At 37.1% G+C, this 21,012-nt stretch overlaps 1 protein-coding gene across 2 annotated transcripts in view; it reads right to left on the bottom strand.

Moving 5' to 3' along the window:
- LOC107220968 (serine/threonine-protein phosphatase 2A 56 kDa regulatory subunit epsilon isoform) overlaps window positions 1–17,467 on the bottom strand; it is a 96,382-nt gene extending 78,915 nt beyond the window's left edge. The window contains exons 1-2 of one of the 2 annotated variants that reach the window (XM_046736420.1): window positions 16,837–17,467; window positions 15,568–16,733 (exon numbers count right to left, since the gene is read on the bottom strand). In XM_046736420.1, coding sequence (XP_046592376.1) covers window positions 15,568–15,706 — 139 coding nt within the window. In that variant the 5' untranslated portion in view covers window positions 15,707–16,733; window positions 16,837–17,467. The remainder of the gene's footprint in view (window positions 1–15,567; window positions 16,734–16,836) is intronic. The other variant, XM_015659791.2, reaches the window with a different exon arrangement.
- Between the last annotated feature and the right edge of the window lie 3,545 nt (window positions 17,468–21,012).

Genomic DNA, 21,012 nt, shown 5'->3' with positions numbered 1-21,012 from the left:
TCGTGGAAGTTTCTAAGTTTGTGAAAAATCGAAAATGGCCGCTCGGAAAAGTCGGTTCACTATAGGAAGCATTGGTATGTCATATTGAGCAACGAAAGGTTGTTAAAAACTCGATTGTTCGATGAGTTTTCGCCACTTTTTTTCTAACAGGTCAAACGATTACTTCTTCACTTTGTAGTAGATACCTTATTTAACTTTCCCATTTCATCTTTAGGATTCAATAAGACTTTATAATTACTGTAAATTTTCCCGATCACTCGTAACAAGCATTCAACCAGCTTCGTGGCAAGACATTAATTTTTCCCCATGACGTCATAGCTAAAGCGGGATGAAGTTTTGATTCCATTGCCGAAACCACTAAATCATCTTTCTTCGTTTGATATTACTACAAAGTAACCTACATCTCATAATTCGTTCTAAAATTTCGATCAATAATTTTTAATTCAATGTTTCGCAACCCAAGACGACACTGTAGTCAATCTTTACTACCCACGTCAAGGTCACTTATTTTGACTATTATCAAAGCTTACGCGGCACTGACGTGAAAATATCACAGTTGGCGCAATTTTACATGCGATGCTGAAAATATGCAGGAAAACTTTTTTGTTTCGTGCATGAATGCGCCAGAAAATCTGTCGCTGCAGCAACAGTAACTAGTATTGTGTGTGCAATAGCACTGGCTCCGAATAGCCTCTGATAACACAGGTCAATAAAAAGAAATTATCATTTTTCGAGTCTACATTTAAATGAATAAATTTTGATTCTATACATCGAATAATAACCAAAATCTTCATTTATTACTTAGAAAATTTGCTTTTGTCTTTTTTGCGTTCACAAATAAGTCCTGAAGTTTTTGGTTGATAATATAAGCAGCAGGTGGCAGCAAGTTGAAATAAAAAGCAAACTTTATCTAACAAGATCATTTTTTTATTTTCTCAATCACGTGGAAGAGATGAAAAATTTGACATCTAGAACCCAGACTGAAAATTAGCGTTGACCGGTGTAATAGCCTAAACAAATTACATTCAACGCGCTCGATAAAATACCGACTCTAGCATCGTACTCACGTTACTAACAATAAATTCAACCTCGTTTCAAGTAATTATGTAACGTTATGTAACGTTATACAACGAATTCTCCTTACTTCGAGGATATTTTTGGTGACGAAATTTGCGCGTCGGAAAATCAACGTCGAAGCAAAATCCGTTACATTATATAATACTCGTGATATTCCATTCGTCGCTCACACCGGTCTATGTAATATACATTTACGTGACTGTAAACGGTTCTGATTCCGTGACGTGTTGGCGTTTCGTGGCTGCATGACGTCATCAATAGGCTGGTCGGTTCTGAAGACGCAGAGTGGGAGAGAGAACCGTGACGTCGTCGTACGGAGTGTGCGTAAAAGCTTCATTCTCCTCTTCGGCATTCGATAATTTCAAGCGCATCGCTCTCTCGTGACTCGGTTTGACTTGTCACGCTGTCGCAACGGTCGCATACCCATGCATTATCGCTTCGGCCACTAGCATCGCAGAGTGAACTCATAAACGGGTCAAACGCCAGACGCTCGAGACGTTGTGCGTATTCTGAATTTTCGACTTGTGTTAGGGGGGGGGGGGGGGGGGTTCAGCGTAAAAAAACACTTTTTTTGTGATTTTTTTTTTTAAAGTATGGATTGAGCAAATTCAGTCAAACCTTTTGTACGTTATTAAGTATACTTTTAACGATATTTTATCATTTTTTCATGCGGAAATATTGAAAAACAAGGCGGTGACAGAGCTTGCCCCAGAACGTCTCGGAAGAAATACAAATTTGCGGTGTTCACTATATCTCGGTCGGAAATTATCTGATATCAAAAACCATTAGAATTTAGTCAAAGTATCATGAAGTCCTCCCCCCAACGTTCTTTGATTCTTTTTTTTTTTCATTTCAAAATTTTTGGTGGCCATCTCGAGTGTAAACTGCTATTTTCCGTGAAAAATTCCGCCATTTTGTGGGTGGGAAACCCCTTTAATGTAAGAAAAAAAAAAAATTCTAACCAAACGTTGGGGTGAGGTATTTTATATGTAGAAAATGTGTACCAAGTTTGAAATGAATCGGTCAAGTAGTTTTTAAACGGCAGTGAACACGGACTTTGAAAAAGTAGTTTTGAGAAAAAATCACAAGCGTACAACGACAAAATGACGCTCGTCTCTCGTTTTAAAATATTGTACAGTTTGTAGTATACATACAAATATAAAATATGGCTTTATGGCTTTGCTTACCTGTCTTTAATAAATAAAATATTCTCGAAACGGGATAATGGACCAGAACGATAGAAGTGAATAAGCTGTATACCTGCTGTCAGAGCTATAGTGTCAAAGGGCAGGAGACTAACTAGACAATAACTTCAAGAGTTTTGCTCAGATCGACTTAAAATTTTGGGAATATATTCTTGAAATGTTTAACAACAAGATAAGGCTAAAAAAAAATTCGATTTTTCTAAAGTGCAAAACCTTACCCCCCCCCCCCCCCCCCTTAAATTAACCCTCAACCCTGAAACATCGCTCATTTTTTTCCGAGCCGATTTGAATTGTTCGAATATCTCGAGAAATATTCACCACCTCCCACTGTAAAAAAAAAGTTTATGGGGGAGGATATCTCCATGCGGAAGGTCGCTTACCTGGGACAATTCGTATAATAGACTCGAATGCCGAGTGGTGCAAGTTAGGGCAAGGACAAAATTTACCCAGGTTTCGGGGAATAGGCTTTAACGTGTCCAATGTTGTACAAACGTGTTTTTCGACCGAGTTTTGTGTTTTCGTGTTTTCAGAGAGTAACTCCACCGCGTGTTACACATTCGCTAATATCTGCTACAACATAAATTATGTATTGAAAATAAGGTCATTTTCCATCAACTTATATTTATTTTACGATCCTTTTTGCCTAGGTTCGGTCATAATACTTGATAGACGTTCCATTTTTATGTATTCCCTGAATAAGAATTAATTATTCTGACGAGAATAATAAAAGGTGTAGTGTATCGGTACCGTAAAATTACGATTTTTCATGGTAGAAACTTAAGCATCCGGTTTAAATTTTCTAAACGGCTTACGGGTAATTTTAGTCCTCAATCTCTTAGCTTCAATTTTCCGTTTGATTTTTTTGTTTCAACACATTTCGTTCAAGAGTTATGATTATTCTTCTACAACCATGCGCATCGCCCATCCGATGCAATATCCTTGCGACAAGAAGATATTAAAAATAATTATTACAGATTCCTTTCTTCATAGGATCGTAGCGGATAGTTCGAAGATGGTATATGAATATTTGTACATTTTTTTAAAAATAGATTAAGTTAGTGAAAAGGGAGCCCGACAAAAATGACCCATGTTTCCGAAATATGAGTAGCAAAAAAACCTTTCTGGGTTAGGCGTTAATTCGGGCCCCATTATGATGTCGCTCCATTTTGTGAGTGACCCAACTCATGGTGTCCGTTAGAAAATCCGTAATAAATTCAAGGACATTTTCAGATTATTCCGGACACAAGAAAAACTCAAGGATATTTCTTGGACCTCAAGGACTACCAGAACGACTGGAAACCAAGCCCGTATAATGTAGGCCATACCGTAGTGAGGGTTTCTCCGTCAACTCGGCCACTTTTTTTTCGACCATCTCAGATCTGCCCCATAATTGGTTGTATCAAAGTACTACTAAAAGTTACTCTATGTGAATTTTTTCAGATTTTTTAATTCATTCAAAAAAAATGAAGCCACACAAATTAATTTTTTTATACGGGAACCTCGCCGGAATTTGTGTCGCTTCATTTTTTTTTTACCCTAGAACCTCGACCCGTGCCACTCTGGCGATTTTTTTGGTGATGTTGTCACACATTGGAAGACTGTAATTTTTTCAGCAAAAAAAAAAGGGTCCATCTTGAATAAAAAAAATAATTTCTTCCTTTTTTGGTAAAAAATCAGCGTTACCGGAACGTAAACATTTCTTCAAATATTCCTCTCGAAAGCCAACAAAAAACTACGACTTTTTTGTACAGTCATTTTTTTTCAGTTACTTCAAGTTTCCGAGATATATTCATTTGAAAAAAAAAAACGGCAATTTCTCAAATAACGAATTAAAAAATCTGTAAAAAATTCACATAGAGTACCTTTTAGTAGTACTTTGATATAACCAATTATGGGGCAGATCTGAGATGGTCGAAAAAAGTGGCCGAGTTGACGGAGAAACCCTCGCTATGACTAACCGAAGCTATAAGTTGTTATATTTATATAATACACCTGGCGGAGAAAATTGAATTCTCTATCGAAGACACAAAATAGAACCGAATACAATATCCGCTCCATTACACGGACAATATGCATCACACCTACGCATCACGGAAAACGCGGGCAACGCGCCCGTATTCAAATTTAGTTCATCACGCACGCCGCGTTCCTGCGGTTTCTATGATTGGGCGATCGCCAATCTCGTTTTGAGAAGACTTGCGGGTAAGGCGTCGCTTCGCGAAATAGCGATGGCAATTCCATTCTTCCGCTTGTTTTATACCATTCGCTTCGAAATTCGAATCTATCGAAGACGTGGCACGTTTCGATGGTTACATCAGCAACATCGGAAACTGATTATATTATACACATACATTCTGATATGTGAAGTGGACTCTCCATTGATAATGTCGTAGGCTCAACGGAAATAAGCGTTTAGGATGTTTAGAGAAATTAAACGTGATACAATTTGTCGTAATAAAAGCCGATCTAAACGTGGTGTTAATTAAGTATTCAGAACTCTTTGGGCCAATCGGTACCTTTTTTTTTTTACTGGAGTCAGACTTTAAAAAAATGGTTCAATTTATAAGTAAACCAAACACTAGGAATGCGTGTACATGGGGTATTCCATGCCAACTGAGAGATCATTTTCCCTGACCCCCGCCAATTTGCTTCATTATTTTTCATATGATTCTACAACCTAAAAAAAGCACTCAACATTTTTTTCAGATTTTTCGTCCCAACCATTCTTATTTAAAAAATGTTACAAACCCTTTTATGGTCCTAAAAAAAAACGACATTTTTTTTTTTTTTTTTTCAAAAATTCACATAATTTCTGGGTCCCAAAACAAACATTCTGAGCCATAGTTCAGAGTGGAGAATTGATTTTTTGTATTTTTTAAATATTTTTTTAGAGGAATAATTTTTCTTATTTTGTATGGATACAAATTGTGAATTTGCTTCATTATTTTTCATATGATTCTAAAACCTAAAGATAGCACTCAACATTTTTTTCAGATTTTTCGACCCAACCATTCTTTTTTACAAAATGTTACAAGCATAACAAATGTTTTGTATACGTACAAAATAAGAAAAATTATTCCTCTAAAAAAATATTTAAAAAATACAAAAAATCAATTCTCCACTCTGAACTATGTCTCAAAATGTTTGTTTTGGGACCCGGAAATTATGTGAATTTTGGCAAAAAAAAAAAAATGGCGTTTTATATATATTCCATCGAGGAGCATTAACACCATTCTATACTCAACTCGGACGTATATACCAGGGGTTTTCAACTGTGCCACTTTACAGTAACCTTGAACACCCCCGACCATAGATATACTTCAGTCACGCACACAGAGTATCGTTTACTTCAAATCTATCTAATTTAAATTATACGTTACTAAGATTACACGCGGACTTTTATAATATGCAACATTTATCCCGATGAACTCGAAAAAAATAACAAATTACCCGTTTTGCGTGCATTTAAATGCGTTTGCTTAAGGGAAGTTAAACTACTTCTTCGAATTTTGAAAGTCGTCGAAACTTTTTGTCGCGGCGTGTTGGTAAAAAAAAAAAAAAAAAAAATTTGTACCTCACCGAATAACGACTTTTTTTGCGAACGATTACACAACTTTATTTATGGAAACCCTGTCAAGAATCAGTGAATTCAGGCAACAGGGCCAATCTTTAGTATTTTATGAATTCATGCGTTTTCAGAGCCAATTCACACCGAGCATGAATATACTAGATCGGGTATCTCGGTATTTTGACTTCGCTTTTTACGGGTCAAACACAAGTGCTGAAAACGTCGCTGTAATGGTATGAAGAAAAACCCTACATAACTTTCAAAATTTGCATATATGCGATAAGATTTGTGAAATCATAACACAAGTCCGTGTAAGCTTTGTTACGAGGTCATCTAGAATCTAAATTATTTTTATAAATATCTTATCAAAACGGTTGCGGGTCAAAACTCAGAATTGTCAAAGTTCATACTAACGGCTATATGGAATGATCGAAACTCCAAATGGTTGAAATTCCACATAGTTAAAACACGGAAATACGAACATTTTTAACGGTCAAAATTGTGAATGACGAAAGCTCTGAACCTTGAAAATACGGTAACGCTTTACGGCATACGAGAACGTCGGTCACGTATGCAGTTGAAGTTTGCAACGTTAACGTAACGATGCATTTCTAGGCTTGACGAAATTTCATTAACAATCGTGAAGAAAAATACTCGCGCATAATTTGGAAACTCAAGTCCGTCTTTCAAAGTAATTTAAAAACTACACAATAATGACTCTTATTGCAGTATTTTATTGCGTTGACGTTACTAATTTCAACCCCATGGTAACATTCGGAGTTTTGACCATCCGCTGTGATGGTCTGTCTAACTAACCTTTCACCGTTCTAAACTTGGACCTTCTAACTAGACGAAAGTCTAATTGTACGAAATAGATAACAATTTATGCTTGTACGTCATCTATGAATATTAAGAGTGGTGACAAATACGGGGATGGTACAAAAACAAAATTTGGCACCCTCGCGAATACGTGCAAAAAAACAACAGCTCGTACAAAATGAAATCGAAAGCTGTCTTTTGTAATTTCACGAGTTTCAAGGTAGTAACGTTAACCTAAAGACATTGAAAAAAAAAAAACATCACAAAATTGTAATTTCAAAATAAATTTGTGGAAGTCGATTTTGGACTTTCGAAATATCAGAATATTTTGCTTTCCGATGATTTACTCAATTTTGGACAATGTTTAGATTTCACGAATACGAACTTCAACCTCATCTAATTTCATGGATCATTGTTCGCCTAAAGGCGAGCAAATTTTTATACCTTCGACATTTATTGACAATCAATCCTCTGTAGGTAATTTGCAGGTGGTTGTGCTGTTTTAAAAAGTACTCGGCACTACCGTCAATTTTTTTGTTTTTGAAAATTTAGGACCCAACAAATTCCAAAACTCCATGGCTCATTAGCGGCTACTTACCGACAAATTACAGTCACATTAAAAATTTCTAAACAGAGGCTAACTATCCAAAAGATTTCATTTCGTTATTAGTTAGTGGTAATGCTAACTTGGCGAACGTCACTGCACGAGGTTGAAGTTCGTAACGTTATTGCATGTAAGAATGCAGTTTTATGGAAACTATAATTATTGCGCAATTTTAGCATCGTCTAAAATTCAGGAATAGACCATAATACAGCAAACGAACTCATAATTCGTGATTTTACTCCTTGAAAACTCTGAAGTTATAAAAAACATTAATGTCACTAACTTCAAGCTCAAAAATGCAGACATTGGAAATTGGTTACGAATCTGATGTCGGAAATCCAAAATCCAAAATAACGAATCTACAATAGCAACAATTCTAGATCGAAATTTCAGAGTTTTTCACCCAATTTCCATACAAGTAAGTGCACGAAGCATTTTCACAGTCGCGTAAACCGTAATTGGAACTAATGACGTCACGTCCGGAGATATTAATCGTATATATTTTTCGCATTTTTGAATATTTTGATAATTTTGTTTTTTTTGTAATTTTTCACATCCTCTCTGTCAACTTATGTTATTCTTATTCATATCTGATTTCGATTAGCTTTAAATTTAGATTGATTAAAAAAAAAAAAAAATTCAATTGACGAAATTAAATAATTCTGATTTATTTCGGAAAAACGAGAGCGTGCGTAAAATTCTGGCCAAATACATATTATATCTCCGGATATATAAAACATTCGTAAAAAAGTTACTTTGCAATTTCAGAATTTTCCGTAGCAATAAAAAAAAAAAAAACGTTTTCATATATTTTTCCAGCTTCAATCCTTCGATATGATAGTAAAGTTGCAAAATAGTGACATTTTTCGATCTCTTGTCATCTCAACAACGTTACTACCATTACTAACGTTAACTTTAAGCTATGACAGTTCAACGGGATAACGGTGTTGAAAATTACTGTTAGTATGCACGTGATTGATCACGGTACAATTCGATTTTACCTCACGTTTCTTTGACATTTTTAGTATTTTTTTTTTTTCTTTGTTTTTAATTACTCATTAGTAAATTTGTCTTTTATTTTTTTATTGTTTTCACATTTTATTTACAATTGTATAAAGTAAACCTAACAACGGGTCTGAGTTATCTGTGAAAACTTTGACCAAACGGGAAAAATATTAAATATTCAATCAGTATTCAATCACGCGCTGTAATTATTTTTCAAAACTGTTTGTGACCAACTCAGAATTGGAATAATTTAAACATCGTTGAAGTTTACTGATCACGAAAAACTATTTTAGATTATATTATAGAACGGAACAAATAGAAATTCTGCATCATTATTACCCGGTAGACTGTGAAAGCTTCCCTCAGTCTTTCGAATGAAAATTATTTCGATTCTTCGAGAGTATAATTGTTTAGAAGAATGACGTATTGCGGTGTGAACTGAACAAATTGATGCGATAAACTCATGTTTCCTACAATATTATAATTTTTTACCGAATATTTGAACAAAAATCAATACTAATTGTACAATTTAACTTCAATTCACGGTTTTAGCACTCTTCTCCACTGTGATAATATCCAGCAGCAGCTAATCCTAATTGTTTTAGTTTAATCTTTAGTTGTAATATCAGGCTTGCGAGCAGGTAATTTTACGATCTTCTACGGGTAATGTTTGAAATCTGATATATGAGGGATTCTCCGTCAACTCGGCCACTTTTTTTCGACCATCTCAGATCTGCCTATATCTGAGATATATATTTGTACAATTCATCGGCGGAATACTGTCTATCTGGCAGTGAATAATTGTCTGGTTCGAATCAGAGATTTAACCCTTTCAGTCATAGTGCGACCGCTACGGTCCCACCTCGTAAAAAATCACCTCAGAGCTCTAGTATTGAACCAAGGTCTCTGAAAATACGTATCTAGGGGTTTTTTGAGTCGCTGATCACGAATATGAGGTCAGATTTTGAAAATTCAAAATGGTGGATCCGCTATAGTCGATCCGATTGGGCAATGTGACAATAAAAATTTCAATCACGTAAAATCTTACCTTATCAGGAATATTCCTTCAAATATACATTAGAAATAAATATTTCAGTTAATTTGAGATGAAATTTGAGATAATTAAAATCCGTGGTTCCTTATCATTATCATTGATATATATGTGCGTGCGTGCGTCATAATAGGGATATTGAAAAAAAAACAAGTAGAAGAAAATAACAATAAAAAAAACATAAAAAACACAAAAAAACAGGAAAAAAAAACAAAAACAAAAAAAAAAGTGGATCTAGATGCTCTCCACGTCCTCGTCGTTAATTCCGGGTAGGGCTAAGAGAGAGACACGAATGTAGACAAAGAAAGATAAAACTGGCATTTGCCATGTTGGATTTAGAAATTATGAAGTTATGACTTCAGATTCGTCATCAGCCATTCCAAAATCCTCCAAATGCTAAATTCAGGCCAGAATATTGAGCAGAAAGATATAAGATATAAAACTTGACGTCCACTATATCGGACCCGCCATTTTAAATATTGAAAATCTAATGCCAGATTCGTAATCAGCGACCCCGAAAACCCCTGAATACAAAGTTTCAGAAGAATTAATAAGTATTTGGAATTGCACGTCCGCCATATTAGATCCGCCATTTTTAATTTTAAAAATCCAATGCCAGATTCGTAATCAGCGACCCCGAAAACCCCCGAGTACCAATTTTCATCGAAATCGGTGCAGATGAAAAATGCATGACTGAAAGGGTTAAAGTCGATTGAGAACCAAAGCCATTCCCCATGACGAACTTGGAAACTCTCCAAGCTGAACGATTTTAGCGAAAAATTGTAGCTTGTTCATTTCTGTACAATTATTATTAGCTGTTGATGTTTAATCAAGTAAAATCAGTTTCAGAAGGTTATCAGCTTTACTCGTACGTTTCTTAAAAAACAATCATCGTAACGTAATTGAATCCGTATTTTTCTCGTTTATTTGCAAAATCGATGTTTTTGGATATTCTAATAAAGTATGGAATTATGGAAAAATGTTTGAAAATCGACTCCGTACTCAACTTTCATCTTCAAAACCTCACTTTGTCCACAGCAAGTAATTTGACTGGAGTCTACATGACAATGAGTCAGTTTGTAAAGTCAGCGATATATAATTCCTAACAGGAACGTGCTGAGAAATTCATTGTACAACTTACAACTAATTGGGGTAATCGGTAATAATAGCTATTATAAAACAAGAGACGAACAGCTTCGGATGAGCTGAGTAATAAATGTATTTAACTGTAACTTTTAACGAAGTTGAAACTATATCGTTTATATTTATACTCTACACCATTTTACAGACTTTCAAATTAATATACTATATATATAATATGTATAATAATTTCAACAATAGTGCGTTTTTCGTATTTTAAATGACTAAATAAAATGTGATCAAAAATTCCATCCGGCCAAATTTAGATTATCGTAGTATGTGTCCTGAAAAAAAAAGCTTGCGTTGCAAAAAAAATTTTAATTAACTAAAAAAGATGTGATCTAAAATTCCTTCCAGGAAAATTTAGATTATGGTAGTAATTAAAATTTTTTTACAGTGCAAGTTTTTTTTCAGCACACATGCTATCATAATCTAAATTTTGCTGAATGGAATTTTTGATCACATCTTCTTTTAGTCATATCAAAAACGAAAAACTCGATTATACGGAAATTTCACCGTAAATTTAACCCCTTCTTATTGTATTACATGAGTTCCCTGTCTCTGTCAGCATCGCAGTTTCATTATCACATAATAGTGTTTTTTTTTAATCCAGATTCTTTCTAGCGTCATGAAAAAAATACTAGACTTCAAGAAGGTGTGTGTATAACGGTAAGCTTTACTGTTTATAGAAGATGGTTCACTCAACTCTGCCACCCCGGGTAATTGGTTATTATTGATTATACAGAAAAACGTCATTTTGAAAAGTTGTTTCATGTGAAGGAAAGGAATAAGTTTTTCAAGCGAATGTCATTCGAAGGTCATATCTTCTCAGATTTCGGTGATGGAAATATTTTTTAGAAGGGACTACCTATTTTCTTGCTCACTAAGAGAAAGCTGTCATCGAAAGAAGTTAAAACATGTGTTCACAACGTGACCTTCGAATGACCTTCGCCCTTGAAATCTATGACTAAATGACGAAGGTAGAAATTGAAAGGGAATAAATTGCAGCGGAAAATCCGGTAATTTTCTTCACTTTATTTATTTTCACGTGTGCTCAAAATGTTTTACATCAACCGAATGCACATATCCACAGGCACGTTGAAGGAATCGCCAATATCGCCGAAATCTGAGAAAATATGACCTTTGGATGACATACGCTTATCTTCTACCTTCACATGCAACATCTTTTCCAAACAACATTTTTCTATACAATCAATAACAACGAAATTATTCGAGGTGGCTGGCAGAGTTAAACGGACCACCCTGTATACACCATTACAGAATGCAATTTTCATTAACTAATCTCGACTGTAGAAAATAAGAAAAGAAAATTTTCAAATATTCAATAACTATTCGGCTTAGCTCCACAGAGATAATAGTAATACGTATGAATCTACCTGTAACATTATTAATAGGTAGCGGTAATTTGAATCTTGAGTACAAGATTGGTCCCCGCATCATACTCACTGCTGCGCAGTAAAATGCTCATTATATGCTAAGCTCTTGTAGGAACAGCATCAAAGCATTGGTTCCTCCTCGCCTGTAAAGACATAGTGACATCTGTTGGATTCCAGGTCAACCGTCGTCTCGTACCGAACTTTTTTGTTCGACATATCTATAGGGTCATTTATCGAATACCGGCCACCCGACCCTTGAGCGAGAGAGCGAGAGAGCGAGAGAGAGTCGCGCGCATGCGGGCTTCAGGCAAAACCGGCTACGTCAGTTTCGCTCGTGGCGAGTATGCAATAAACGAGCGTTTACGATTTTTTAAACTGCGTATCACGAGTAGCGATTTCGAGGGCTGCAAGCAATTAATTAAACCAGCCACCCCGGAATGAACGACATGGGGGGTGATGTCATAGGAACAGAGGCAAATTATCATCTGTACGTAAGTTAGGGAGGGTAATTCGGAATCTGCAAGCCATGTGTTGAGAGTACCTGGGAATTAGTAGATACGTGAACTGGCCAAGTTCCAACACCGTGTCTCCAACTAGCCAGTGATTACTAGTTACGTGACGCGCTAGGCTTTGAATTCTTCAACGGCTAAAAGAGTATGTTCGAAATCACAGAAATCCCCCCCCCCCCCCGGTGAATACGAAAGTATCGTGAAACGATATTACTATAAATACGGCTTATAAATATTATTATGAAATAATTCTTATATTATTGTTATTACCATTACATATGGTTTTGAAATTTGTTACACCGTTTCTGTTCTACCTTCTAGTATTCTTTACCAATTCTATTTATCGTACCTCACATTAAATCACGTTCCAAGTGTTAATCGTAATTCGAATGTTTCATTCTTGAATGGCTGCACTGTGGTGCGAATATAAAAATCAGTTTCTACGTAATCTTTCTGTAACACTGGTATGGCTCCAAAACTAACAGTATTGTTTTGTTTGTAACATTTGACAGCTAATGTTCAAAAGAATCCCGAAAAACTTTGATCGGGAAGAAAATTAGTTTAATAAAACTTGTAAGTAACGATCGAAATATCCATGATTTTTGTTGTGAACATTACCGCTGCTGCACTTCAACTTTAAAACTGTGTGTACGTTGTCATATTCTTACAATTATATTAATTTTATCACATCAACTCACAATTTCCCTCAAATTTTTAACTCTTATTATAAGAGGAGTTATTACGGCAACTTCACACTCGGTGTGCAACACAGTTCTTGTACACGTTTAAATGGCACACGGTGCACCGTTTTAAAGCAATTAACAATTTCTTAGATACCGATTGTCCATGACATTGAATTTCGTGAAATAAAAGTGAAACAGCAATTCGAAAAAGGTACTATTTTGCAACTGTAGAATGGCTTTGACGAAGTTAAGTGTAAAACATGAGTATGCTTCACCTGATTACATATTACTGCATTTCAGACAATACTGAAGTTGCAAAATAGCAATTTTTCTGAAGAATTCATTATTGCATTCAGATCAGTAATCTCAACCTCGTGATAATTATTTCTGAACTAAAGTTATTAACCCAGCGATAGCGTTAATGGAATGACTAGCTTGTTGAAACATGCAGTTGATTTTTTTTCTTACCTTGTTCGTAATCTACTTATGAGTCTATCCTTTGAAGACATGAGGATGAAGTTAGTAACACTACAGTAACGATGCATGTTTAGGAAAAGATGTTACCTCGTACATTTAGGATTGTCAAAAATTTAGTAAACCAGGATGAACAAGTCGCGCTCGTATACTTCGAAAAGTCAACTCACTGAAAGTCATTCAGAAATTGCACAATAATGATGTTTTCTCCTGACGTTTCGGTACGTTAACGTTACCAACTTCAGCCTTGTTAGAAAACATTAAAGAATTTCTGATTCATAAAACTGTAGCATGACTTTTAATATCGCATTTTTAATTCCAATGAATACAGTGATTTGAAGTTAATATTCTTTTCACTCACAATCCTAATAACATTCTGTCACATTTTCTTCTAATCAAAAGGCAACTTTACATGTATAAACAGTATTTATTTTTGTCTACTATACTTGAAGTCCAAAACGTTCAAACTGAAATGTAAAAAATTAACTTCTTCCGTCATACTAGCTCGTTCACGAAAAATTTTCACCTTGTGCAACGATGTTCTTTTTTTTTTTTTTTACAAAATTAGTATGATTTGATAAATTTGTAATTCAATTATTAGAAATGGTTATCAAAAAAAAAAATAGTGAAATATAAATTACTCGAATTTTTATTTCAATGTACACGATCGAACATATTCTATAAAACAAAAATTATATGTGTAAGTTCATGTGTGGGTAAAATCGAATTCGAAATTTTATATGGTATCAGGAAGCATGAAAATGTGAACTTAGGTTTAAATATTACACTGAACTATACCCGTTCACCTTCGCATTCACCATCCAAACTCAGTATTGGTGATAACCGAGGTGATAACTCAAGTTTTCGATCAAGCTTGATCGATTGAAACATATGAGTTTGAAAATCTTGATGTTAACGCAACGAAATATGAATAATAAAATTCAATTAATGAATAACATACTACACAATAAATTGTGTGCATTTTTTTTCTTGACACCCTTGGCTCAAGTTTGTCACGTTATTATAGTGATGTATTTTTAGAATAACTCTAGAATTACTTCAGAACTCTAGCGACTCTAGAATTACTTCAAGCCAAACGTTCTAATGTTCACTCAAATAAGGTAGTGAAGTCCAAGAATCAAAATTTTATGAAGTACCTCAAACCCCCAATACTTTCGTAGAATTATGAAGATAAATCTGGACTGCATTTTTCTATTTCCAAAAAGTTCAACACGTTTGGCTGCTAATTCTGGCTGCTAGCTTCAACTTCAAATTAGTAAGCGTATTGATTGGCATTAAAAACGCGATATTAAAAGCCATGCTACAATTTTATGAATCAGAAATTTTTTAATATCATCTAACGAGACTGAAGTTGGTAACGTTAACACAACGAAACACCGGGGGAAAAAATCACTGTTGTGCAATTTCTGAATGACCTTCAGAGAGTTGACTTTTCAAAATGTATGAGTATGTTTTGTTTTACATGGTTTACTAAATTTCGGACAATTCTAAATGTGCCAAGTAATGATTTTTCCTAAACACGCATCGTTACTGTAACCGTTATTAACTTCATCCTCATTCGGTTATTCTAAACGTGCGAAATAGAAATTTTTGTTTCGTCATTTTGTTACGTTAACATTACCAATTTCAGTAGCATTATCTCATTCACATTAGACTTCGTCGACACGTAAATGATTCTTACTGCGATTACCTCTAGATTCGGCGACAGAAAATTTCGTAGGTTCTTTAATCTGTGCGAGTTTGCATTTAAAATTTCCTAATAAATCGCTGTAGCAACACGATATTAAAAAAAAATTTTGTGTCCTAAAAACAGTTTTTCAAAGATATTCCCCCCAAAAGTCTGAACATACAAAGAGTTTAAAAATTCTTATCTTGCATAAGTTTTGTTTCTTCTCTTTACATATCTAAAATATCTTAGAATCGTTTGAAATGTATATAAAAGCAAAGAAATGATTCAGGGATCATGTACAAAAATAACAGTCGACGATTATGAATACAGAGCTATGTCTCTTACCTTTGAGCTGGGCAAGCTGGAGCAGTTCTACATCTTGGGAGTTTCGGTATCGTGACGATCCCTGAGTCTTTTTCGACTTCTTTTTGAGGGAACGTTTGGCAAAGGGATCTATCCGGTCAACGAACGTTGCAGATGACATGTTTGGTGGTACGATGGAGGCACTGTGGGAGCTGGAGGCGGAGACGACGTTGGTATCACGCTCTAGCCTCTGCTGCCCTTTCGCTGTGTCAGACGTGGTTAAAGAAGGGTGGTGGGCCCGCGCCGACGAGACCACACCATTACGCGATCAAACAATCACTTTTAACACTCACAACTGCCCCACAACACAGCACAACAAACTGGAGTAACTTTGGAGCCAGCGCAAACTATGTTTCGATATTTATTTTCACTTGAGCTTAGAAAAATTCCGAATAATCTTATCCACTAGTATTTGATGCAATGGCACCCAGGAATCGCACGACGAACCAAAGGGATAAAGCAGGTAAACAGAAAAGTTTCAAACGCGCAGAGGTGTGTTACGCCTGTACGTACACCTTGTGTGCCCGCGTCTGTAAGTGTGCGTGCGTGCGTGCGTGTGTTGTGTAGTATCTATGCGTGTAGTGTGTGTGCGAGTGCGCGCGCGTGTTTAAGAAGGTAGGCTCGAGGGAAAAGGAGGGGTGTGGAGAGTGGTAAGTGACGATGTGATGCGAAATTGGGTTACTGTAGATGCATGGGATGAAAAAAAAAAAAAAAAAAATGAGTAACCGAGCTTCAGCGGATGACGCGAAAGACGCGGATGCGTGATTGAAACTTGGAACTGAGTTGGAAGAGGGCGGGCGAAGGATATTGTCTAGGCGTTGTCAGACGCACGGAGCGCCGGGCCGAATGTTTCTGTCGAGTCGGTAGGCCGCCGTTTTTAGTCTGTTCGTCTCCACCTATCGTTCCTCGTTACTTTTGGTGGTAGCCTGGACTCGACGGCGACTCGACGAGAGGAGAAGGTTTTTTGCTCGATTCTTTTCGCTCTTCTTTTTTCTTCAGCTATTCACTGGTTCAATCTCACTGATCGGACCCCGCAAGCGGTGGCGGCGGCGGCGGCGGCGGCTGCGGCTCCTCCTTGTCGCGAGCGTCAAGGATTTTCACCAAGTTATTATCGCGGCCACCCCGACTGCCAGTCTCGAAATCTTCGCCTGGGGACAAATATTTAACTTTGAAGCAAGTGTATGCAGGTATCACGTATCACGCGCGCGTACGCACGCCACACACGCCACGCCACAATACGTATGAACCTACGTACGAGTGGAGGAATATGTAATCCGTGGGCGGCCTGGTTCTATCCACCGAGATTTTTCTACCGTCGGCACGGTTATTGAATATAACGAAAGGTAAAACGTTAGGTGCGGATGGCAGCTACGTGTACATTCTTCGTTCGTCCCCCAAGCACCGTTATGCTTTTTCAGCCACACTTGGCCTCCGAACTACACACGCTTATCGAGAAGAGGGGATCTCTTCGGTCTGGCAGGAAAATTTTCACACACAGACAAGGCGCCGAGGATTTGATCACGATTTATATTTTTAATACAGGTTGAGTAGTTGGCGCAGGGCGGTGAAGGTGGCGTGGTTTCGGTTTATTCGCGAGTCGTATGATGTTCTTAAACGGGGTGGCAAGACCAAGACACACGGAGGCTCAAACAGCACTCAGCCGCCATCAGCTGCTCGTAGCGACAAACTTGTTTCATTTTCACACCAACCATCAGGCTCCAATACCTGCCGAGACGCGCTCCAACATTGTCCGGCTCACGCGTACACGACACTAAAATTTATGCATCGACCGCACGTAAAATTTTAAATTAAAAAGAAAAAAATTATTCCCACCGTTGCCCTTCACTTAATGAAAACCCGTCAAGAAGTGCCCCTGTGCCTGAAAATAGTAATGTGTCTTCGGGAATCATCGGGATACTGCCGGAGACTCCCGATATTTAACGAACAATTACGAGCTCGATAGATCGCGCCACTTCGTGGTGAATCGTTGTTATTCTATACTGAAATATACTCTAATGACTGGAACGAGCACCGCGTATGCTTTTCCATAGAGCTGATCTTGCCGAGAGAGATAGCGACTAATAGCCTTAGATCATACCCCCCACCCCCCCATGCGGCAGCGAGACGCCATTTCGATCAGAAATCGAGTCGAGGGACAAGGACAGTATTGGCTGTACGCCAATCTGGCCACGGTGATACCCTCAATGGTTCCCTGTTCGCTTTACACTCTAGAAGCCTGAGCACATAAAATAGCATAAGACGTAAGTAGAATACAGAAGCCACGGAGCATGCGCACTTGTAAAATCCAACGAATAATGCGCATGTGCGATGGCTTCTGTTTTTTGCTTAAGGATTATGGAAATTCAATCTCCGTAAAAATCCATAGACATAATCAGTGACGTAAAAGGAAGAAGGAGCGCTTAAAACACTAATCGTAACATTTTCAGTCGTTCGTTTCACTCCCGAAGTAAAAAACACGAAAATAGTTGTACTTTTCATTGATCAATCTAATGAAACTCTGCACCGATAGTGACTGATATAAAGACGCTTTGCCTTGCCTTTCCGTAGCACAGATGAGTACGCGCCGATGTTACACAGAACGATCATGCACAAAATTATGCTATACGTGATTGACCTACACAAAATGATCCTACACAAAATTCATGCTGCGGAAAATTATTCCACATATAAATCATCCGACACAAAATTATCCTTCACGAAATTATAAACACCGAATATTATCCTGCACAAAATTATACAACACAATACTCTCCTACACAAAGTCATCCTGCCCAGAGTGAAAATCAGAAGAAAAAAAATGTTTAATGGGTAAATTTCACACGTGTGGGCAATTAGAGACAAAATGTTGCAGCTTTACAAAGCCCATGTCAATTAACTCAACGAACTGTATAAGTATAGAGATTTAAGCAATATGAATCATAACTTTGAATTTAAATCATAACTTTTTTCGAACATAGTACCATGTATGAAGCATTGATGGAAATGACAGTTTTCAGTCATCGTACGAAGTTAGTCCTTTAAAGTATTTTTTGTGTAGTACAATATTGTGTAGCATAAGTTTATGTAGGATAATATTGGGTTGCATGATTTTGAATAGGATTGGTCTGCGTAGCATCTTTGCGTACTAAATTGCTATAATGCTGTCGGATTTTTCACTCGCTGCATTTAGTGCGCACCAGTGATATATTATACACTAACTATATCACGACGTTTTGCACTGGTTGCACACGGTACACACTGAGTGCAATTTCCCTAGTGTTAAACCAATAGTAGAAGCAGAATCCTAGTGAAATCGCACTCGATGCGCACAAAGTGCAGCCAGTGATTTTTTGATAGGCCGGCAAGTGAGGCTGTCGTCCCATGGTGCGGAATTTGTTCCGTCTCCGCGAACCCGGAATCCAGTGACTTTTCAAGCCCTAATCAGAGGCGTTCCGGAAATTCCGTTCCGTGTGCTCTACTAGTACTTGCGAACTGTCAAACAAATCTCTGTATCTGTATAACAAACCACGGTCTGTTTTGTCAGACCAGGTTCTATCAAAGCAAGTAATTCATAGAAAAGTCCGGGTGTCATCCGAAAATAATTCACGTATTTGTCGTTGTCAACTGACTCCATTTCGCTTATCAAGTTGTCACTTGCACTCTGCTGAAATCGCATCTCTGCACTAAATATCGGGCGAACCCAAAGTTTACGTTTATCACGATCATTTTCTGACTCCAAAACATCGTAATGCACATGAATCGTAACAACTTGTGGCGAAGCACTTCTCTCTGTCTCGGCGGTACTGCCTTCCATTTCATCCATACAACCGCGATGGATACCAAGACAATATTACAATTCCTTTACCAAAAAAGAGGTTAAACGCGAAGCACAAGCATGTAAACAATACATATGCTAGTGTGGGTAACACGAATGTCACGAATCCGCTCTGCAGCATCGGGTATCCCATAACACGGAATGCACAGGCCGGAAGTTGCCGACACCTAATCACAGTAGCGCATTTCCAATTCAGGACCTAAAAGGAACGATCGCAATTCGCAGGCGATCGTTCCATGCGTGTCAATTCCGTATCATGGGACCGTAGGAAGAATGCATCCCGTAAATCAGTGGAGCCAGAACGCCTCTGATTAGGGCTTGATAAGTCACTGGATTCCGGGTTCGTGGAGACGGTATAAATTCTGGACCATGGGACGGCAGCCCTTAGAGCATATATCACGGCACACGGAAACAAAAACAATTTCGAATACAGGTGATGAGAGAAATTAATGACATTGTAGTCAGGACGGCTAGGTGGTCTAGTGGAGTAAGTCTCCGGCAAAGCATCTCTAGATACCAGGTTCGATTCCTGGCTCCGTCGTTAATTTTTCAACTTACCTGAAAATTTTCGAAATTGCATTCTTTTTAGAGCATATTGTGCGCTACACTGAAATAATACTGGAACGATCACTGCGATAGTGGGAGTTCTGGAGAAAGAGATAGACACTGGTCACTTTCCGTTTATGTCGCTTTTCTGACACAACAAGACATTAACTGATTTCATTAACCTATTTCGTTATATCCGACCAATTACATCACTTAGTGTCGATCTGTGTGAAAAAACTGATGTTAAAGGAAAGTACGCTTTCTCTGAAATAAACCTCCGCATAAAGAAGAGAATGAATATTAAACTATTTGTGATGAAATGAGTAGCTTTGTGTATTTTGTATACACCTCTGTATCACTGCAAAAAGTTGATAAAGAATCAATTGATTCTTCCAATCACGAAAAAGCTTAGTTTATTTTCGACTTTATTCCTCCTCTTAAAATTCATATCACTTATGGAACTCAATAATCTTTATAATCTGATATTTCGTATCTTTGTAGGTAGCCTACAAACAGAAGACCGATTTGCCAAATATGGCTGAAATTAGTATGTAATTACGTCCAGATTCGGGGGTGTGAAAAAGCAAGGAATTTTTTTTTCGTCAGCTTCGAGCTGTTTCGAATATTCCAAAGTGCCAGAACAGCAGTATAGAAAACATTAGTAAAGGATATTCCAATCTTTCTCGTACATGTATATTAATATTGTACTAATTGTTACCTGGCCAGTCTTAATATTCGCTGGGAATGACACGAAACGAGGATAGTGATTGTCGAACTTGATGCCATGTTTTGTAATCACTACTACGAAAATATGGGGATTAATCATTTGAAAATAGTTCAAATGAATGTTTACAAAGGTTGATTTGTAATCAATGAGAACGCAATCTCCCAGCCAGATTGTAAGTTATTTCAATAGCCGCGGCGTTGACGCAGTTTGTATATCTTCAGTCAATGCTTCATTTATATTGCTCCGTGGTGCAACATCTGCTCTAATTATAAGAATGCCCTACAGGCTGGGATTTTATGGGCAGCATCAAAGTAATTCA

This window comes from Neodiprion lecontei, chromosome 4, assembly GCF_021901455.1.
Source record: "Neodiprion lecontei isolate iyNeoLeco1 chromosome 4, iyNeoLeco1.1, whole genome shotgun sequence".
Classification (NCBI taxonomy): domain Eukaryota; kingdom Metazoa; phylum Arthropoda; class Insecta; order Hymenoptera; family Diprionidae; genus Neodiprion; species Neodiprion lecontei.
The sequence above is the reverse complement of the archived record's forward strand: the minus strand, read 5'-3'. Positions and strand labels throughout refer to the sequence as shown.